Source organism: Ochlerotatus camptorhynchus, unplaced genomic scaffold (genome assembly GCF_037179485.1).
Source record: "Ochlerotatus camptorhynchus isolate MF236.1 unplaced genomic scaffold, CSIRO-AGI_Acam_v1.1 ptg000896l, whole genome shotgun sequence".
NCBI classification, from domain to species: Eukaryota; Metazoa; Arthropoda; class Insecta; order Diptera; family Culicidae; genus Ochlerotatus; species Ochlerotatus camptorhynchus.
The window spans coordinates 1-23063 of NW_027041349.1; the positions used below are offsets into that span (position 1 = coordinate 1).

At 36.3% G+C, this 23063-nt stretch overlaps 1 protein-coding gene across 1 annotated transcript in view; it reads left to right on the top strand.

Annotated features, from left to right (window-relative positions):
- The first annotated feature begins 1948 nt into the window (after window positions 1-1948).
- LOC135715418 (uncharacterized) overlaps window positions 1949-23063 on the top strand; it is a 41663-nt gene continuing 20548 nt past the window's right edge. The window contains exons 1-2 of the mRNA XM_065238698.1: window positions 1949-2038; window positions 18629-18746. Of these exons, the coding sequence (XP_065094770.1) occupies window positions 2021-2038; window positions 18629-18746 (136 nt within the window). The 5' untranslated portion in view covers window positions 1949-2020. The remainder of the gene's footprint in view (window positions 2039-18628; window positions 18747-23063) is intronic.

The window sequence follows — 23063 nt, forward strand, 5'->3', positions numbered from 1 at the left end:
ATATATATAAAAATACATATATATATATATATATATATATATCTATATATATATGTGTATATATATAAATATATATATATATATATAAGTTAAAACCTCATGGTTTTGTGATACGTTTTTAAAAAAGGAACTAACTAGATGTTACCTCTTCCAAGTCCAAAACAATAATGAATTTAATTTTATTTGCCAGAAGTTACAGAGGCCTCACTGGAGAAACGTGCCTTAGCTATGTGGTGAAATAGAATCGTCGTCCGGTCGCATGTTGCTGATGAAGCGCGTTTCAGTTTGTTTGGTTTGTTGCTACGCTGCTCAGTTTATTTCGATGAATTTGCTGACTATGAACATGATGATTGAGACTGCTCCTCGAAGGAGACCTAGGGCTGCTGCTACTTGATGTTGATGAATGGTTTTGATTTGATTCATCCTTGTGTATGACATTCAAATGGCTTCTGGAACACTGCGTTCTTAACCTCGTCCCTCCTTAAGTCCGAAGCGTCCCGATTTGGATTTGATTTGAGGTTTGTCCATGATTTAACGGTATCGAGTGTAGTTCCATTTTGTTAGAGTTGCCATATCCAAAATTCGTCAGCTTGTGTTGTCATCCAGGTCGCCCTCGACCGTCATGAGCTGGTACTCTGCGCTGGTTTCATTTCTGCGGGGTCCGTCCACAATCCTTTGATGTGCCCTCAAAGATGCTATGCCCTCGTTTCCGGCTTTAGCAGGAACGCACAACACTCGCGAATCAAAACCGAGTGCAGATCCTACTTAGACTGCGCCAGTTAAAACCTCATGGTTTTGTGATACGTTTTTAAAAAAGGAACTAACTAGATGTTACCTCTTCCAAGTCCAAAACAATAATGAATTTAATTTTATTTGTCAGAAGTTACAGAGGCCTCACTGGAGAAACGTGCCTTAGCTATGTGGTGAAATAGAATCGCCGTCCGGTCCGGCGTCCGATCGCATGTTGCTGATGAAGCGCGTTTCAGTTCAGTGAGCTATGCTGCTCAGTTTATTTCGATGAATTTGCTGACGATGAACATGATGATTGAGACTGCTCCTCGAAGGAGACCTAGGGCAGCTGCTACTTGATGTTGATGAATGGTTTTGATTTGATTCATCCTTGTGTATGAAATTCAAATGGCTTCTGGAACACTGCGTTCTTAACTTATATATATTTATTTATTTATTTATTACATTACAAAACTAAAAGCCAAATTAATTGCATTAATTACATTTTGTATTTTTCATAAAAATTTGTCTGACGGGTCACTGTAGTCATAAAATAAAATAATAAGCTTAAATACATACATGGAAGAAAAAAAAATGGTTATGGTTATTTAAATTACACGTGACACTAAGTGCTGTTAGCACCCAATGGAAATTTTCAACAAAAATGGTTATGGCTATTTAAACAAATGGTTCTGGTTATTTAAGCTACACGTGACACTAAGTGCTTTCACCACCTAGATTTCGTAGTGAGAACTGTTATAAGAGAACATCCACAAATGACGTAGCATTTGAGTGGGGAGTTGTGACCGGTCATGTATAAAGAATGCTTTTATTGAGCTGGTGATATTGGAGAAATTGTTGTACAGGACGCAATCATTTTTAGGCTCACAAAATTCTTTCCATCGAAGGGAGGAAGAGGGTGGTTTTTTCCTGAATTTGGCGTGATGCATGTTTCTAGCATATTGTATATTCTTGTTTGTAGTAGAACTCACATAGTTGGTTTTTTTTTGGCTCGCTTCTTGGATTATTCCTCATACAGTTTATGAAGACCATGAACTAGTTTATCCCTAGCATGACACTAACAACATGGAGAAATCTATAATTAAATGGATATTGTAAAGTTATTTTTATCTATCAGAGCTTATGTTTGAATATTTTGACATTATTGATCATTGATAATATTAGTTAGCCATCATAATCTGAATGATGTTTTATTACTTTTTTCACAGGTCCAGTTCCAGTAGCGGTTCCACAGCCAGAACCTCACTCGGTTGGTGGCGTATTAGTGCATATGCCGCATGTTTGTTCTGTATGTATACACGATTTTCATTTCTCCCTATTTGAATTAGTGTCCAAATAGATACAATTGATCAATTAATAAAGATTTTAATGTGACTATTTATTTCGAGAATCATACAAATCCACCCCATTGATTCATCCTAGATGCAAGATCATGTCTATCATTATTCACTTGGGGTGCTTTTTAATTAACCAATGTTTAAGCTGTTTGCTCTAGATTTTTTTTTTAAATCTATGACAAAAGGACAAGGAAGGACATATGATCTAATTCTACGTTCAGACTATAGCTTATATTACATGATATTAGGCTGTCTTGGAATGATCACTCCTACGTCATGTTTTTACTGGAAATAAAATGTACGACTTTTGATATCAAGCTAGCCTAGTAGTGTCAAAAGTGACTCACTGTCTTAATAAGATTTGTTTGCAGTGTACGTTGTAACCATGACCCGGCGATACAACGTATACATCGTCAAATTAAACAGAGTACCGTCGACCCCCGTTAATCTGAACGACACTTTTTCGTTCCATTTCGCTTTACTCTATTCCATGTGCTAGACGACCTTTGAGCAATAATAAACAAACACCATAAACGAACAAATTATTTGTATGATATACCGCACACGTCGTTAAGTACTTTTTAATCGTTATTTTTATTACGGCAGCATGCAGATTAGTGAGATTCAAACTAAAAAGTGTTCAGATTGAGAACGGTCAGATTACCGGGGGTCCACGGTATAATGAAAGTAAAGTTAGACAAGTTCATGTTCACCCGGATACAACTCTTTATTTGTTCCAAATTCAAAATAAATTACATTTCATTTTAACCTAGGTGCTCCAGCCAGTAACTTATCAGCCTTATTTGCTATATATATCTAAGTGTTTTTACATTGTTCCTGCCTTGGCAATTCAGTATTTTAAACAGGTTTTCTATACCTGCATGTCAGTATAACAATTGACATCGTAAAACTAAAAACTAAAAAGGGAACTAAAAACTAAAAGGGAATTAATCACAGCGATGTTGAGACTTGCAACAACTGAAGACATTTGCTATAAAGTCTCAACATTCAAAATTATATGTACCTTGGTAGTACTGTAGGGGAGAACAGTACATAACGCACCCCCGGGGTAAGACGCACTTTTTCATTTTATTTTGAGTTTTTCTAGGAATTTTTAATCCAATTCTAGTATTTATCATGCAGTTACGTAAAAGCCATGAAAAACACAAATAAAAGTCAGCTGGTGCATTCTGCCCAGGGGGTGCGTTGTATACCATTCTCTCCTACCAAAGAGGAAACTTTAAAATCATCTTCAGAACTTTGTTCTGAATCTTTGGAGTGCTTTTTTCCTGGTAGGTAAAGCATGACTGCTGCTACTACTACTACTAGGTTTCAAAAAGGAAGCTCTAGGCTTATGTGGAAATATTATAAGTTGAGTTTTAGAGAAATATTCCATTTTAGTAAATAAGAAGAGAAAATATGATGTCATCTTTTCTGCAAATGCCTGCGTCAACAGCGAACAAAGATTTGTGGCAACCCTGAGATAAATCAGTTCTAACAGGTTGCTGGACGACAATTTTGATGATTTACCTGCAGAGTTCTGTAAGTTTAATAATTTTAAACTAATTTTATAATATAGAGTGAAAAATTAAACTTTTTAAATTTAGCAATCAATACTTCATGCCAAACACCGTCAAATGCCTATTCTATGTCTGTAAGAGCAACTCCACTTGAGCAGCCTTCAGATTTGTTTGAACGAATTAAATTGGTAACTCTTAAGAGTTTATGAGTAGTTGAATGCCCATGGCAAAATCCAAACTGCTCATCAGCAAAAATCGAGTTCGTATTGATGTGAAGCATTATGCAAATCAAAATTATTTTTTCAAAAAGTTTGCTTATCGGAGAATCAAAATTTTACCACCTTCTTTAAGCGCTGGAATAGGCTTTTGAGGTTTTTTTTTCATAAATTTTGTGAGTTTCCAAACGGGTTTGGAACTCGGGTCTAATTTCGACACATGATTTTCAAAAGTTTTGTTCCTCAGGGCAGAGAATCGCCTTTTAATTTGTTTTTGCAAATTACGCCAGATAATGTTCATGGCAGGATCGCGTGTTTCTTGATTTTGCCTCCTAGGGACATTTTTAAGACGAATTAAGAGCTGAAGATCGTCGTCTATTATAATTGAATCGAATTTAACCTCGCGTTTTGGCACTGGGGCAGCTCTAGCTTCAATTATAGAAGTAGTCAAAATTTCAAGAACATAATTAATTTCATCCGTGGTTTGCAAAGTAATGTTTGGATCAAAGCTATATTCCATAAATGTTTGATATTGCTCGCAATCAGCTCTTTTTTTTCCTTGATTTGTTTTTCGTCGATCTTGTTTTCCGTGCTGAGCACCAATGCTACCGACGCCAGGAAGGCAGCTCCTACACCTGGACCCTACTTATCGACCCATCAACTCATGAACCGGGGACCAACGGCTTTACTTCCCTGGCGTGATCAGAGATGTTATGCCTCAGAACATCCTGGCGGCACCGACTGGGATTGAACCCAGGCCTGCTGGGGGAGAGGTAATCACGCTTACCACTACACCACCGGCGCCGCTAACCCTAATCAGCCCTATGGTAATTGAAAGTAGAGCTGTTGGGATTAGAAATTATTTCTTGGGATATTTCAAAAGTTACTGTAAGGTGATCAGAACCGAAATCAGCATGGGTAACCAATTGGCTACAAAGTTGACATGAATCAGTTAAGACCAAATTGATTGTTGACGGATTTCTTGCTGAAGAAAAGAATGTTGGGCTGTTTGGATATTGAATAGTGTAATAACGTGCAGAACAATCATCAAACAGAATATGACCAACCGGTGGCAACTAACGATTTTAAAGAAATACGTAAATGACCCATAACGTGGGTACACGCTGAAAAAACTATCGTCGTAACAAAAATATTTGAGGTAAATTTAAACGCAAACTCAGTTTGTTCTGGCCAAAAACATAAATTAGGTTGATTTCAATAATAAATAATAAATATGTTTATTTTAAACATGCTTCTCATGTAAAATAAACATACGTATTTTGGAATTATTTTAGTAGTTGAGTGCAGGGTAAAGCAAAATAAAACGGTTTGCAAAGAAATGAAAAAAAAAGATCTTCGGGCAGGGCATCTTAATTCCTGCTCTTTTTCGGGTGCGATTAAGGGTGACCTGTGGGTATTGGGGTCCTGGTCCGGGATGCAAGGACCCGTCTGGGTGGGTGTCCGGGGGATCCAGTTCAGTGGAACTGGTGCTAATTTGTGTTATTAGCGTCGTTTTGCCGTTTCTGCCACTGGTCCTCATACCGGTTTCTTTCCATGTTCGGTTTCGGAGGAGGATCCGGAGTGGATTCGGAATGGATGGCCGTTTTCTGTTGAGGTTGAGCAAAGCTGGGGCAACTTTTTCCGAATGTAACAAGAAGGAAATAAAAAGGCATGACACGCTAAAAACCGTTTACCCAAATCCTATATTGTTGAAATAACATGCTTTTGAATTTAATTCAAACATAAATATTTTAGTTTTAAACATGCTTTCAAATCACTTTAAATAATTCATATGTTTAGAGTATAAACATTTATATTTTTGTTTTTAATGAACAAAATTCGTATCCGTGTAGATCACCTTTTCGTGGTACGTTACGGCATGTAAGATCTACTATCGATTCCTTGTCCTGACTACTTCAAATTAGGGGAAAATGCTTTTTCAGTAATCAAAGGAACACATCTTAGTCCTTGTTACTTTTTATGCCTTGTTGATAGTGACAAGATTCGGCTTTGTCTACCGAGGATGATCTTGAAACAAGGAAAAAAATGAGTAAGTTAGTCTTCATCTCTGTGATCCCTAATCTTCTATTCGTTGTTCCATAGTTTGAAGTGGTTAAGACTAGGGTTCTGATGCATGGTCATTATCGGTGTCATTGTTTAATTTTGTTGCTAAGGAATCCAACTTTGACTGATAAAGGGGTGCGCCTTTGGAGGGTGTTTCAACACTCCGAAGTGTATAAAGAGCGGTACCTTTCAATTCTAATTGACCCTGCGATAAATGTAAGAATGACAATTGTAAAAAAATCGAATACTACATAATTAAATTTCATCAAAAAGGGGATCAAGCAATTGCCCTTTTCTATTGTGATTGGCGCCATGGCAGCAGAATCAACCTTCTCCAAATCGACTTCCAAACAGATTACTATAAGAATCCAAAGAATCGAAGAGGAATTTTCCAAATCGATATATAAGCAAGATTACCTCGGGTAGGGCCCAAACAACGATCGAATAGGAATAAGATTAAAACAATGTAAAAATTTAACAGGTAATTCATTGAAAAGTTCCGTTTTAATTTTTTGTAGCTACAGGTAGCAGACACACTTCCTTCAGCAAAAAAGCAAATAGATCCGCTCGGCAAGAGAGCACGATGCGGACTTCCATTGGAAAATATTTAACGGTTTGATAACCAAGCATTCTGTTAAAATCACTTTTTTACTCTAAATGATCTTTATTTCTTGAATTTGTGTGGTTTAGATGTATGAATTTTCAAGTGACACAGATCAGAGCATTCATATCTAGTCATATCGAGCCTATTAAGGGAAGCCCATCTTGGTGGGATTGGTTTGATTGAAATTGGAAAAAGGAGCCTACTACTATTTACAACTACAACTAACCTACAACTACTATAAACATCTCCTTACAAATTCAAATTCAACGGAGCATCAAAACAAAAAATACTTTGTTTGACAATGTTAAGGAATAATATATATAAGTTGTTCTCTAAATAAGATAAAATAAAAATTTATGAAATAAGGACACCATTTTTTCATACTCTGCCAATTAAACATAACATTAAAATTAAATTTTCTATATCATTCACATAAGGATTGAAAACGTCTTGAATATCTTTTTTGGTGTACCTTTCATTTGGAGCTTGTTTAGTGAAATCCGGTTGAGTGGTACATGAGTCTCAACATTTCAATATTTTTCATGCCTACACTAAAAAAAATCTTTGATGTTATTCAGTGCGAACACGAAAAAGTTTTTGTTAAATAATTTTTTTCTTTAAAAGTGCCCATCTGGAGATATATGAAGGACTTATAGGTAAATGGTCTGCCTATCTGTAGAAAAAATTCTGATTCTGATGTGTTGTATTTTTGCACAATCCTAGTCTTAATGTCAGCACTTTTAAAATCTAATTTTGGAACGTTCATCTCTAGGTGGAGATCGGAAATTCTTGTATCGAAGAGACGATAAAAAACCATCCACATCACTCTATTCTGAGTGATCTTGAAGTTCTTTTGGCACATATGGTATATTTTGGCTTTCCGCCGTACTTCCGGGTCATCCAGCGGCATTGGGATCTCATGGTTTGGATTTGCTCGCCCTTGTATTCTGAGGATCTGGTTTTCTTTTTACACACTATTTCCTCCTTCCTTAGAGTCTTGCAGATGTGCGACTTCGAACAACTAGCCGCTTCCCGTTAACTTACCGAATCCTTGTTGTTGAACGTGTTGTGCAGCGAGCGGAACGTCTTCTTATTCATTATCTTCGGTGGACAGGATGCCAGGATACAGTATATGGTGTATACTGGAACATTTTCATTCCTAAAATTGTCTACCGTGTACTTTTTTCCACGATCTTCGTTCACTTGCTAGAATTGTACAATGCAGGCGCACAGTTCTTCCTGTTTCGACGGCATGCTGAACACGACTGAACATGTTATAGTGAAATAAATTGTGTGACAATTTGTTGGAGGTTGTAAGGATTCATTAACCTAAGGTGACATTTCTCTGCGAACGTTTTTGTTTGGAATCATTCTCATTTTTTAGTGGACGAAAACGTGTACCAATCAGTTAGTTGAAAAAAAGTTTGTTTCTTTGAAAAACTCGAACAATGTGGATCTTTTGTGTCTTAATCGGAAAAGGTACAAATGGTACAAACAGTTTTGTAGATCAAATAGTGACAATCCTTGGAATAGGTATACAATTGCGCGTAATAAATATTCACAATCGATGAAAAAAACCCGTTGGGAATATGTCCAAAGGCAGATTGATCAGCATCAAATAACAATGGGAATAAAAAAAACAGCAAAACATTCAGAACAAATAATTATATAATATTATATACAATAATTGTATTTAAATTTATTGATTATTTTGTCAACAGTGTTTTATTGAATAATCAATCCATTGCACAGTGGGCAAAAATGACAAAACCGCGACTAAATTGAATATCTCGGCTGCCAAACAATTTCAGTCAATATATTCTCAAAAGTAAAACTCTCCTGAATCGATTGGTGGTGGTCTCATTGGCCAGAGACTTTTGTACGGGTGAGGTCGTACGCGACGTTAACAGATTCCGACGGATTGAACCCACTGGCAATCGAAATTTTGATGGGCAAGTGATCACTACCGTGGGGATCTTGGATCACATTCCACGTGCAATCCAACGATAATGAGTTAGAGCAAAGTGTGAGGTATAATTTACTTCCGTTCGAGGATGGTCCAGCCAAACGTGTTACTTCTCCATTGCTAAGAATTGTCATATTGAAGTTATCACAGAGGTCATATATCAAAGTAGAACAGTAGTCGTCATACAGTTCCCCCCAGCCTGTACCATGAGAATTAAAATCTCCCATAATCAACCGTGGAGTCGGAAGAACTGAACAGATATCTGAAAGTTGATTTTGATTAATTGAAACTCTGGGAGGAATACATACAGAAGCAATTCCGGAATGAAATACACATATTCTACATATGGTGCAAAAAAAGTTTACTAGAATTGAATGTAATAAATGCAACTTAATATCATTTAGCAGGAAAAGAACAACTTCAAATATTTCAATTGCACTAGGAAATCAAAATGTAGAAAAATGTGAAAGAGTTAGGGATTTAGGAATTATCTTAGACTCTAAAATAACTTTCATAGATCATTACAACACAATTATTCACAGAGCAAATAACATGCTAGGCTTTATCAAGCGCTTTTGCTATAACTTTCAGGACCCATACACAATTAAAACACTATATTGCCTATGTGAGGTCAATACTGGAATATTGCAGCATTGTATCGTCTCCTTTTTCAATCACGCACGAAGAAAGATTAGAATCCGTACAAAAACAATTTCTATTATACGCTCTTCGTAAATTAGGTTGGACATCATTTCCTCTTCCATCATATAAATCACGCTGCATGCTTATAAACATACAAACATTAAAAGAGCGTCGTGAATATGCAATGGTTTCATTTGTAAACGATATCGTTTCGCAGCGCATTGACTGCACAGAACTTTAATCAAATTTAAATTTCCATACACCTTCTCGGCAACTCCGAAATCGAAATTTATTTACCATAAAACATCATCGCACAAATTATGAAAAATATGGGCCATTAAACCGCATGATGGCCTTTTACAATCAATACTGCTAAACCATTGACTTTACAATGTCTCGGCATAAACTAAAACAATATATTTACTCCATAAGGCATTATATCTCATAAAAAAAAAATAAGAAAGCTGACACTGCTTAATTTTTATTAAAGACAAAATTATACTTTTAACCTCTTTTCCAAAGTTGACGAAATAAGTAAATAAATAAATTTATGAAAACAAACCTGTATTCGAATATGTACTAGTCTACGTTGGTTGACGAAATAAATAAAATAAATACAAAGGCTCTTGCCTTTAATGATAGCCTGACATGCGACAACTTCAATACCTGGAAATTGTGGAAGATTCACTCAATAGAACGAATGGCGCTTTTGGATTCCCAAAAGTGCCCCTCCTCTACGCGAATCCTCACAAATCAGTCGAATAATGTTAAAATCATAAAAAGGAAGATCGTTATCTGAAAAGAGCCAAGTTTCACAAAGAGCAAATGCATCACAATCATTATTGTGAACCAAAAACTTAAACGATTCTAACCTAGGAATAAGACTTCGGCAATTCCACTGTAGAACGGTGATCAAATCTCCGACCTCGTTTGGAAAATTATCCATCGAAGGAAATGATTGCTGCAAAGAGGGGCCACTTCAATGTCAATTGTCTTCACAGTAGGAAGCATTACCAGAACAATGCTTTTGAGAGGATCAGAAATATTAAGATACTTGAGGATACCGTCCACAATATTATCAAATGAGAACAAAACAGATGAAGAAGGGGCTTCTGTTCTTAAAAATGGGTCATCAGGGGTTTTGCATGTCCCCGGGAGAGGTGGAAAATCCTGGGTACAGTCAGTTCTGTGGAATCCAGGAGGATTAGAAGTCTCATTTTTTCCACCACTCCTTGATTTGGGCATGCTGATTTGGGGTTCTTGATTGTAAACTTTCCGCGAACGGATGCGTTTTCGTTCCCGTGCAGAACCTTCCGGAAAACTGAAAGAAACTCCCTCCTCAGCCAAGTCAGAGTCAGACTCGTCATCAGACAAAACAGCAAAGGGATTTTTTTCGTTGCTCGATGGCGTGGCCGTTTTCAGCATGTCTGCAAAAGACTGCCGGGAACGTTCCTTAAGTGAGCGTTGTAATTTCTCCCCGCGTTGTTTGTACACCGGGCACGACGAGAGACCATGAGGACTTCCCTTACAGAACACGCATTTTGGTGCAGTGACTGTGCAGATGCCATCCTCGTGCTTCTCCCCGCATTTGGAACAGAGTGCCTTGCTGCCACAGTGAGAGGCCGTATTTCCCAACTGCTTACAGTTTTGGCAATTCATGACCGGGGGGATGTACAGGTAGTCGAAGTTTTCCCACCTTGATGTAGTGAGGAAGGGCTGAACCAGAAAAGGTCACACGAAACGAGTATGTGGGGGTAAAACTCTTTTTACCCTCGCTGACAGATACTGAGCCCAGTTTTTGGATATCCAGTATCTTCACCGGGGGAAGCAAAGGGTTCTTTAAACGGGAAACCACTTGTTTCTCCAAGATCTCAGGGTCAGACTCGCTTCGGTGACCACACCTTCGATCTCCACATCACGAGCTGGGATGTAAACTCTATACTCGAGCGTGAAGAGCTGGGAGGCAGCAATCTCGTTAGCCTGCATCAGGTTAGAAACGACAACACGAAGTTTATTGTGCCTAGCTTTCGTGATTTCGGTCACGGCCGAGTATCACTTTGTCAGATCATTAGTTTTTCTGAGCCTGTTCTTTGCCAGACTAAGACGAACAACCAGGGATTGCATCATCTGTCTTCTGAAATGACGTACGTTTTCGACACTTCTTGCCATCGCGGGTCAAAGTAGTGTCACCTTCCGACAAAACGTCCATTTAGTCTTCCGACAAAATGTCCATTTTGCCGTACAAGTGGGAGCGAAAACCGCTCTACCACAGAAACGAAAATCGAAACCACACAGACACAATACACAGAAAACACTACAAACACAGAAACACTAAATTAAATTTAACTGATGGGCGAAAGAAAGAACCAAGAACAAAAACTTATCTGATAATCCTATACTACTACCACCGAGCGTTTACACAGCGGTTCCATATCATTAAAGCAACGAGTAATTTTCATCTTTTTTGATTTGCATGAAACCTTGCATACAAGTTTTTGGGAAAGAAAAACGCCGTTTTGCATACTTGGTTCGCCATTTTGAATCTAGCCTTACTTATGAGAAGGGCCTATGAAAAATGCACATGATATCTTCAAAAAATTGTATCTCGGAAACGGTTTGTCCGATTGGTTTGGTGTCTTGGGCGAAGTTTTAGACAATTGTTGGTGTTATATGGAGAAAATATGCACGGTAAAAAAAAGTTTGGTATTTGTGTTTTGAACTAAAATATAAATTTTCCCTTTAAAGTGACATGTCAATAATTTTTTTTATTATCCTTATGTTATAGCTGACTGAAAATGCTATCTAGTGCACAGTAGGTTGTTCTGGAGAAAAATAGGTTACGATGAAAAAAATTGTTTTAAAAAAAAATACAATTTTCAAAAAAGCTATTAAGAAAAGTCAAAAAAGTTTGTCACCCTAATTTTATGAAAGAACATCCAATTTGCAAACAAAAAGTACTTGGGTAACATTTTTCTAAGATGCACCGTTTAGAAGATATTACTGATTTAATATTGTTTTTTTTTTGATAACTTAATAAGTTTTGGCCCTTTTCGGATGTACTCCGTGTTTTTCCAGTTTCAAAAGTATTTTTTTCGAAAAGATTGAAAAATTTTGAGTTAAAATGACACTGACAGCTTAAAGATTCGAGTGAAATTCTCTGCCTTAAAAGTATTTTGAAAAACAAGTTACAAAATCCCACTATCAGGAACAATGATTTCTTCAAGTGATTTTTGGTGCGTTGTGCTGAAAATGTGCATTCAACTCTTGCATATCGCCTAACAGTTTAATCCATTTAAACTGGATGTGTTTATACTGTGCATATTTTCTCTCTATTGCCGAACATCGCCACAGACATCAAACCGATGAGACAACTCGATTTCGAGATACACCTTTTTGAGAACTGCAAATGTAAGCTCCTCAATTAGCAAGATTCAAAAGAGCGAATTAAGCTTATTTTTCAGGGATGGTGATTGTGCGCAATAAAAAATAACATTATATGTTGGATATCATCAGTTAATTTTTATTCCTGTATTTTTATAAAATTATTGTTTACACAACTTTCTTAACAATATTGAATATTTTGGCATCATTGTCAGGACAGTTTGAATAAAGCTTTGCCTTTATTGTATTTTCTGATAGAGGAAGAAATGAGTGGAATTTTAGAGTTCCTTGAATTGTTTTTGCATTATTATATTGATTATTTAGCAGCAAAGACATATTTTCGTATTCTTCTGTAGTAGAATAACAAAATGACAACTTTATAAGTTCTTCTTCTTTTCGTTTGTTTGCCCAATTAAACAACTCTCTTGCAGTCTTTATCGGGTGTTCGCGTTCTTTGGCTAAACTTGCTCTGGTAGCCATGCGTTTTATCGTACCTCAAATAGTCGGCATGGACCTTTTCCGTGCGATGTTGCGAAGAAATGCCATTCAGCGTCAATACCATACTTTGACTTAAATTTACAAAGGCTAGAAAAGTTTTTTCGGTTTTTATACTGTGAAGCAGCACCATCTGACATAAAATAATTTTTTTTTATGTTTTTATTTTGATCAATTTGTAAAAAGTTTATCATTTTATCAATAAACAAATTGACAGCGACTGAATCATGTCTTAGTTCTTCAGAAATTATAATGAAGCTAAAATGTTTAATTTGCATATTTTCAGTATAATATATTACGAAAGGATGGATTGTGGCCTGTTGCACGTTCCAATGGTGTGATTGAACTTCATCCTGCAAAACGAAGCTGTAATTTTCAGAAAAGTCACAAATAGCTAAAAATTCACCATCTTGCAAGTATTGTTTTGTAGTTTTCAAAAAATTGGATTGTTCGATTTTTACAAAATCATGCGGAATCAAACTTTCTAATTTTGAGCTGAAAAATGAAACAAACTCATCGGTTTGCTTTACAATAGTTTCTAAATCACATCTGTCAGTGGTAACCCATTGTTCGAATGAAAGCTTTTCAACAAAGTTTTCTTCCAGTTGTTTCAATAAACTGTCTTCTAAAACTGAGGTATCTGGGCAGTTTTTACATCTTCGTAGATGGCAATGAGTTGTCTTATTTTCGCAAATTAATCTATTCGTTAATGTTTTTAGATCATTCAAGACATTGTATTTTTTAAGCTATGTAGAATTAAATTGACATTTTCATGCGTAGTGCAAACGCAAACATTATGTGTTCCTGTGATAGTCAATAGTTTACATTGCCTTGGCCGGAGGCTTGCAAATGATGAAAACCCTATTTTTACATTGACGTACATTTCATTAAAGCGATTAAAAGCTTCTCTCAATGTCATCATTAACAATCTTTTCTGAACAGCTAATCTCTTATTTCCTGTCTTTACGCTAACAAAATCTCTTTGGCCTGGCATTGCACGGCTTATATCATCGTCCTCAAAAAAATTCAAAACCAGTTCTTTTGCTTCATTACTCAAAGCTTTTCCAGAGCTTGAACCTTGAGATGAATCAAATACATTATCTCTTTCCTTTCTTGCATCTGATGCCATATTTCTACTGGTTTTAAATTCGTCTACAATTTTTTGTACTGACCATGATTTTGGCAACAATGATAAAATTGATAGTTTTTCTTGCCTTGTGGCTGAATTTAAAAATTTAATTTTCATATTTTCTATGACTTCATCAAACTCGTTTGCTTTTTCTGTTTTAGCGTCTAATTTAAAAAGATTTCTTCGTACACCTTCGACGATTTCAGCGCACTTTTTTCCAGGATAGTGAATATTTTTAACCTTACCTAAATCTATAGGCGAAACACGAACAGCTGCTATTCCTCGGTTGAATATTTCGACGTCTACAGGCATCGTGAAGTCTTCATTTGATTTAATTGTGCTTAGCGTTGACTCTGATGGTATCGTGACCAAACTTTCAACAGTTGGCATCCTTGAGCCGCCGGCTACGCTTTGTTCCTCGTTTTGGGTGAGGTGAGCTCTTGAATCAATATGTAGACGGCAAGACGAACAAACACGAAAATCCTTGGTGTTCAGTGTGGATACCTTGGAAAATCCAATTGATTTTAGTTTTTGGATGATACCATCCGTGAGATATCGCAGCTCCGTGAGATATTGCACCAAAACGTGTTACACTTTCCTTTACAATTATTATGTTATCAAACAACACTGGATCACGTTCAAAAACACAGGATTATGAGCTGAAATTACTATAATCACTATGCTACTAGCAACCTTTCTGCATTTACTGTTTGGTTTTCCCTAGTAGATACTGGATGAATTCAAAACCGAGTCAGACATTATTATACAGCTCACGGGTAGAAATCATAGAATGCTGGGTAAAGACTGTTGGAAGATAGGTAGAGTTGAACGCTCAGGTATCGTCGAACCTTCAGGTACGAGTTTGGAGAGTTGGCTCGAGGTAGATTTGCTGGCGTAGGTATATTGTTATTGAAGAAGATTGTAAATTGTATATACCTGGAATGAATAAAGAGTGCGGCGGTTGTTGATTGAGGTATCAGTCGGCAGCCCTCTAGTTTGATGGAAGGTGACTACTGCGTTCTTTTTATTTATTATTAAGGAACGGTCAACGACGGAGCTAGCCTCGTTATGGCCAGCGTGGCCATGGTGGACTAGTTCCAACAAAGACCATGTTTACAATCACCAACTGTACGTAGTACAGCTAACTGGTATCTGATTACCTGTATCTAATACAACGCACCAAAAATCATTTGAAGAAATCATTGTTCCTGATAGTGGGATTTTGTAACTTGTTTTTCAAAATACTTTTAAGGCAGAGAATTTCACTCGAATCTTTAAGTTGTCAGTGTCATTTTAACTCAAAATTTTCCAATCTTTCCGAAAAAATACTTTTGAAACTGGAAAAACACGGAGTACATCCGAAAAGGGCCAAAACTTATTAAGTTATCAAAAAAACAATATTAAATCAGTAATATCTTCTAAACGGTGCATCTTAGAAAAATGTTACCCAAGTACTTTTTGTTTGCAAATTTGATGTGCTTTCATAAAATTAGGGTGACAAACTTTTTTGACTTTTCTTAATAGCTTTTTTGAAAATTGTATTTTTTTAAAAAACAATTTTTTTCATCGTAACCTATTTTTCTCCAGAACAACCTACTGTGCATTAGATAGCATTTTCAGTCAGCTATAACATAAGGATAATAAAAAAATTATTGACATGTCACTTTAAAGGGAAAATTTATATTTTAGTTCAAAACACAAATACCACACCTTTTTTTTTACCGTGCATATTTCTCCATATAACACCAACAATTGTCTAAAACTTCGCCCAAGACACCAAACCAATCGGACAAACCGTTTCCGAGATACAATTTTTTGAAGATATCATGTGCATTTTTCATAGGCCCTTCTCATAAGTAAGGCTAGATTTAAAATGGCGAACCAAGTATGCAAAACGGCGTTTTTCTTCCCCAAAAACTTGTATGCAAGGTTTCATGCAAATCAAAAAATACAAAAAATAAAAACTGGAAAAATTTCCCACTTGTTCGTGGAACCGCTCAGCAGCAACACCGCGTGTGTAGGTGATTTTCGTTGTAGTGTGCTTATGGGGGTCGGCACTCAGCTGAACACACGATGATAAGTGAGTGGTGTAAATGGGGAGGCATATGCTGACTCTCGATGACGATAATCCGTGTGCAGGTATGCGTGACCACGCACCGATGGTCCGCAAATTGGTTTTCGAGTTGCCAATCGCAATTGAACAATTTTCCTTCAGATGATGCCGAAAACACACTTTCTTCGCAGAAAAAAATCACTTTTGGTTAATTATTTAGATGGGATGTCAGCAAACACTAAGTGAGAAAAAACTGATAATTTAAATCACGCGAATAGCGAGAAAACTTCCAAACAAATCGACCGTACTTCTTGCTAGGACGCAGTGGAGACTTGATTGTTACTGTTGTTACCAGGGTTGATATCTATAAAAATGGGTTGTAAAATCGTGGGCTGACTAAAGGAATAAGCGTGACATATTTTTGATGTTTATATCATACTAGCTGAGTGTGCCTGGCCTTGCTCGGGATTCAATGTTAGCTTGAACTTATGCCCCAATTTAAAAAAAGCATGCCCCTCCCCCCTCTTAACTAAGGAAATACTCACTATGACCTCCACATGCCATATTTGGTTCCATTTGCTTGATTAGTTCTCGAGTTATGCAGAAATGTCTGTTTCATTTGTATGGGAGCCCCCCCTTACAGAAGGGGAGGGGTCTCGAAGCAGACAGACAGACAGACAGACAGACAGAAAGTGTCCGAAATTTGAAGGCGTCTAAAATATGAATTAGAACGGTGTTTACCAATATTTTCGTTTATATTTTAAATGTATTGTATGTATGTTTGAAACATACGTTTTGAACACATACTGTAAATAAGAATATGGTTAACCCTTTCTTTCCCAGAAGGTGTTTTAAACGTTTTCAATACATGCTAAATCAAATTCTCAAGTGATGAACAGTCCCTAAATGGTGGTTCATAAAAACTGGAAGAAATTGAATATGGGCTTACGTGAAAAATAGTCGATTTTTCAGCATATCCCCGGATATGGGGTAAGTGGGACCACAAGTTTTGATTACTTGTCATGAGTTGGATTGACAAATTTTATGGTTTCGAAATTGAGTAACACATTACATAAGGTGGACAACACCTCTTTCAGGGATGGATCTTCCTCAGGGCAGAAAAAGAGAAAAGTAAAAAAAAATCCAACTTCACGTAGTGCGCTCTTCTTCGCTTTGCTTTGCTTCAAATTTCCTCTTCAAAATTGAGGATGGCTGTTCGGATGGCCTCAATGTGCCAAAAAATGAGTAAACCACGTTTTGTTCCTCTTTGAGAAACTTTTTGGTTTGATTGAATCTATTGATGCGATGAGTCAAAGAATTCATTCTTCTTATTTGGTTTTTATCGCAGTGTTCCAGCAAGAATCGCAGAACTAATCCCAGAGTGGTTTGAATCACGGTTGTTTTTTTTTTTATTTGTTTGCTACTCTTCTCTTCATTCGCTACCGCTCATTTAAAGAGCACATTGAGGAAAGTAACTTTTATCTAAGCGCACCCCTCTTTCTCTGTTTCGGTTTTGTGTTTGCCTCAATGTGAACATGTTTTCATGAAATTCGTGATCCTAAAGGTGTTAATCCTAAAGCATAACTAAATCTGACAATATAAGTAACATGAATGAGATTATGGCATTATAAATGCTCATCCTTCTTAATGTGTCGATACTACCACGCACGCCGTTATATTTTAGTAAAAATAAATATTCAAACCATCATTTCACTTGTGGTCCCACTTACCACGATCTCTACTTATCTGGGGTAAGTGGTATTTATCAATATTATATTGAAATCCCTCACAATATCACAGTCGTCTATCAGAAATAGATTAATTGAGATATTCTGATTACCATAGAAAAATGTCAGCAAAATAGGGATTTTTCTTATTTCGATATACAAAATATATATAGATTTTTTGCTCAAATTTCTTTCATTTTTGTATGCATTAGATACGAACTTCCACATTCTAGTGGAAATCAGATAGAATTAACCACTTCATTCGAGCAGCTAAAATGACGTTTACTACCACTCAAATTTTGAAATAAAACATTATTTTGAGATTTTTTCTTCTAGAATCACGAGAAAAGTAGCCAAACATTTGTGCGTTTCATAAAAAAAATAGAATTTAGTTGGTCCAGTTTTGTGAAATCGCTGGTAGAAAGTCACGCCAAAACCGCTTGACAAAGTGGTCAATTAATAATATTTCTGTTACACAAGTCAATGATCCCATTTACCCCAAGTCCCACTTCCCCTAGTGTTGCCTATGAGAATAATGAGCACACGTAGAGGAATTTACTGACTATTGATTGGAAGATTGTAAAACATGAGACTGACCGAAAAGTTGTGGATCACCTATGCTACCATGGGAACGAGAGGGTTAATAGGCTGCGATGTAGATGAAACATTTATGTGCATTTAAGATGTGTTGATGTTAGACATCTATAGATCTACTTTCACTGAATGTTTTTTTTTTTTTTTTTAGATAATGACAGCCACTGTAGAAACGGTATCCGAGCAACTGGATTTAGCGGCTATAATCCCATCAGAAAAGGTGGTTACTGCTGTAGCACGATCTGTAACGCTTTCCGAAGCAGATGTGGGTAAGTAAATTTTAATTTTTAGTATTAATGAAATTGTGAAAAACAGTTAATTTCTTCTTCTTAATAATCGGCTGTAGAATATATTATACTAGTCAGGGGAAAAAAACTGACTGGCAATAGATTAAGTTGATATTTCTTTGCATTGGTGTCTAGCAGTGAAACGTTTGTAATTTTTCAGCATCAAATGATGTGAGTGATTATGTTACTAGTCACAGTGCCGATGAAACTTTGTTGTTGTGCGGTTCTGAATTGTGGCACCGTCGGTTCAACCTATTGAACGAGAACAGTTTGAATAGCTAGTTAGGCTGTGTTAAATTTGGTGATTTTTAACATAAATTTGAATGATGGAAAATGTTCAAATAATCCTGCTACTCCACCAGACTTAATTCTGACCAACAAGAAAATATTTTGACAAATCCCTCCTTTGATGAATAAAATTCCCTAAGTTTTCTTTGTTTTTGCAGATTCACAACTGTAATATTTCCAGAATTTTGAATTAAGTGGTAATATATCAAAGGGTTTTAGCTATAAGAACCGTAAATTTTACTAGTCTATTGAAGTTGTCGAAGCTTAGAATCTTTCTAACTTCTTATATTCCAGAATCTTGCAAATGTATCGATGCCTGGAATTTTTATCTTAGTAACCTTTTTTCAATAGTTTAGTCTTGCGAATGTGGCGAAGTTTCCCTTGTCAGCCTTAAATCTAATGAATTAAAATGCCTGATTTTTACCAAACATTACATCTGTCGAAAGATCGGTAAAAATTACCGCAGTCGGAAATAATTTCTACGTGTATACACATATTTTTTAAGTCACGAACATAAAACTAACTCTCCGAATCTTGGATCTTTTCTTATCCAATATGAGACTGATTTAATCCCAGTCTCGAATATTTTTTTCTGTGTCTAGGATCTCGAAAAAATGTTTGAATAATCTTGATGCATTTAAAATTCTTTACAGGACTGTGTGTTTTTTTTTCTTTGATTTTCGGAAGAATTTCCTCTCAATCAGAATTTATTCAGTTTAGAAGTCTCTCTAGTGTTCACATCTAATTTGCTCCATAATAATCTAGAAATTCTCTGAAGAATACTTTTTGAAATTGTGTGGGTGCAATGAGCGTCCAATGCTTCTTTGTGCAGTGTGCTGAACATTCAGCACTATAACATGGACTTGTAGTCAGCCATGATGAGTGTTGTGAGGACCATGAACTGGACACTGCATTCTCGTCACCCTCAATCATCAACCACCCTGGAGGAAAGTCGTTCGGCGGTATCGGGCAGATTCCTTTCCGGCTGATGGTCAGTTATTTACAATGGCGATCCTGCCAGGAGTTGCAACAACCCACTTTTGCTGTAACGGAAAATCAGAACCTCGATTAGAAGCCGAAAAAAAAACCATAGTTTTCAACGCAGAAAAATAAAATACAATGAGATTCAATTACGTCATTCTACTAATATTTCCCACCAATGCCCCGTAGAAATCTCCTGAAATTCATCGAGGAATTCTTGTAGGCATCCATTAAATGCTCTATTAAAGTTCCCATGAAATTATCCTCTTTTAAATGGCTTTTTTAAATGAAAAGTCCCTTGAAACTCTCTTATTAATGTTCTAAAATGTATCACCTAAATTGTATTGGAATACAACTTGGAATTCCGAAGTATTTCCATTGATTTTTTCTTAAAACATCGTTGGAGCCTTCCTCGGAATTCAATTTCTTTGAATCTTTTCTCAGGATACATTTAAATTTATCCTCACAATGCTCATTGAATTCTTTTCAAAATTCGCTTGAATTCTTTTTCTTTCCTTGTAGTTCCACTCACTACTTTTTCTTAGCAGTTACTTGCAGTTCTCCTCTCAAATTCATTATATTTTCATCAATATTGGTTGGAATTATACACACTTAGAAATACCTAATCTTACACGTGACCGAATCCATATTTGACTTAAATGATGAGACGTAAACAAAACATGTCATGTAAAATTAAATGCTCCGAGAGTGAAAATATTGAAAGTACGTTTGATTGAGCAGAATTTCGCGCCTATTATGACTCAATTTTATGTCAAAATTGACGCTCGTATAGGGGAATTTACGTATTCTCGTCAATCTAAGCAGCGTCTGCACTTCTACTAGCATTTTCTCAGCGTCACGCACATATATGATGTGTCTGTTTGTTTACATTCATCTGCTGCTTGCTTTTCTATCCATTCCAATCGACAGAATTTTTCAAAACGTTTTGAAAGCGTTTTTACAACGCTCCAAACTTCTCAGGTGAGTGTGACTATTGTCGGCAGCCTCTTTTTCTTCGGCAACCTTCCCATTAGAACTGCGTGTTAACCAGCTGTTCTATTATCGGCAACTCGAAATCAACCCCATTTTGTAGTGCGTATGCTTTATTTGAAGAAAAATGTAGCATTACTGGATTGCTCGATCGTTCAAATATAATCAGATTGAAGCTGAAAGGCTAAACAATCGTTTGGACACATTCAGGGAAGTGCGTTGATGGGACAACATAGTGAAATTAACGTTTAAATTTTGGTTGCCGAAAACAGTCAATGGGTGCCGAAGCCAACATTTACCCTATGTCAGTCTCAGAGCACCTAAACTTACATAAATTTTTGTAAGTGTGTAGTTTATTTATTCATTTATTGTCGTCAATCAAATGTAGACCGTTTTGTTACAATGATAATTACATTCTTTGTTTGTTTATAAATAATAATGCATAAAAAAATACATAAAATATAATAAGCAGTGTTTACCTTAATAATATGCTATTCTTACGTGTTTTTTTTTTAATTTGGTTTTTGTCATTGTAAAGTTAATAGTCTCGCAGTGCTTGTTGTAAGTTTCCATCATCTGATTTAAGGGTCCAAATTTAGCATAATTTGTACAATGGTGGTTTGTAAAAACAATAATTCCGATTGCGTAGTTGTCGAGAAGGTACATAAAAATGTAATTTTGATAAGAGTTCTACAGAATCATGACGATGGGAAACGATATCGATTTCGGCTAAAAATCACGACAATAAAGAAAAAAAAAGTTTAAAAATGAGATCACTACAAATTCACGCTCTTTTAATATTTGAATGTTGATGAGCATGCACCGTGCTTCATAAAACGGAAGAGATAATCTTGTCCAACCTAATGTACGAATTTTTTTGTACCGATTGTATTCGTTCTTCCCCAAGCAACACAATTTGTCATAAACGGGTTTACATAACTAATTTATGACAATATCAGCGGTAAACATTTACGTCTAGTAACTTATATACAACTTATTTATAGCGAAAAAAGCGCAAGAGGTGGGATCTATATATAACATATGCTTGACTTGCGCAACTTATTTATGACTATAACGCAACCTACTGTATTGGACATGTTGTAAATTAATTTCATCCTTCCTACGAATGGAATTTGTTTATCATCAATTTACACAACTTATTCTTCTGAGGAATTTTATCGTGCGTATAAAGTTCCTAAACTGATATTCTGTACTGCAAACATTTATGCATTTATGCAAATTTATGGTAAATCTTTACATTCTACTTCTAAAAAACTCATTGGCTCTTAGAAAAAGCTCAATATAATAATAAATAATGTAATAAAAAATCCTGGATAAAATTCCCCAACTTTGCAAAAAACAAAAACAAATAGAATATCAACTTTTTTTTTTTTTTTGACGGCGCCGGTGGTGTAGTGGTAAGCGTGATTACCTCTCACCCCAGCAGGCCTGGGTTCAATACCAGTCGGCGCCGCCGGGATGTTCTGAGGCATAACATCTCTGATCACGCCTTCCTTCGGATGGGAAGTAAAGCCGTTGGTCCCCGGTTCATGAGTTGATGGGTCGATAGGTAGGGTCCAGGTGTGGGAGCTGCCTTCCTGGCACATCGGTAGCATTGGTGCTCAGCACGGAAAACAAGATCGACGGAAAAAACAAACCAAAGGAAAAAAAGTAAAGGGTTGTGTCCTAGACACGACCGCAGTATGACGTAGAACCACACAAAATTGATGTTTTTCATGCATTTTTGACTATTATACTTTATCTTAAAATTTTCAAGTATTTCAATGTTTCGGTTATGGTTGACTCAAAACAATTTACACATTTTTCTTGACAAATATCCATGTGAAATTCCACATGATTTTCATTTGACCACACATAAACAGAATCCACTCAGAAGTACACATGAAATTTACACGCAAATGAATAGTATGTGCGGTCACGCATGGTTTTTATATGTACATATTTTAAGTATGTGGCCGACACATAGATATTGATTTGTTAGGAGCGGTATTTGAGGGGTGGGGGGGGGGGGGGGGTTAG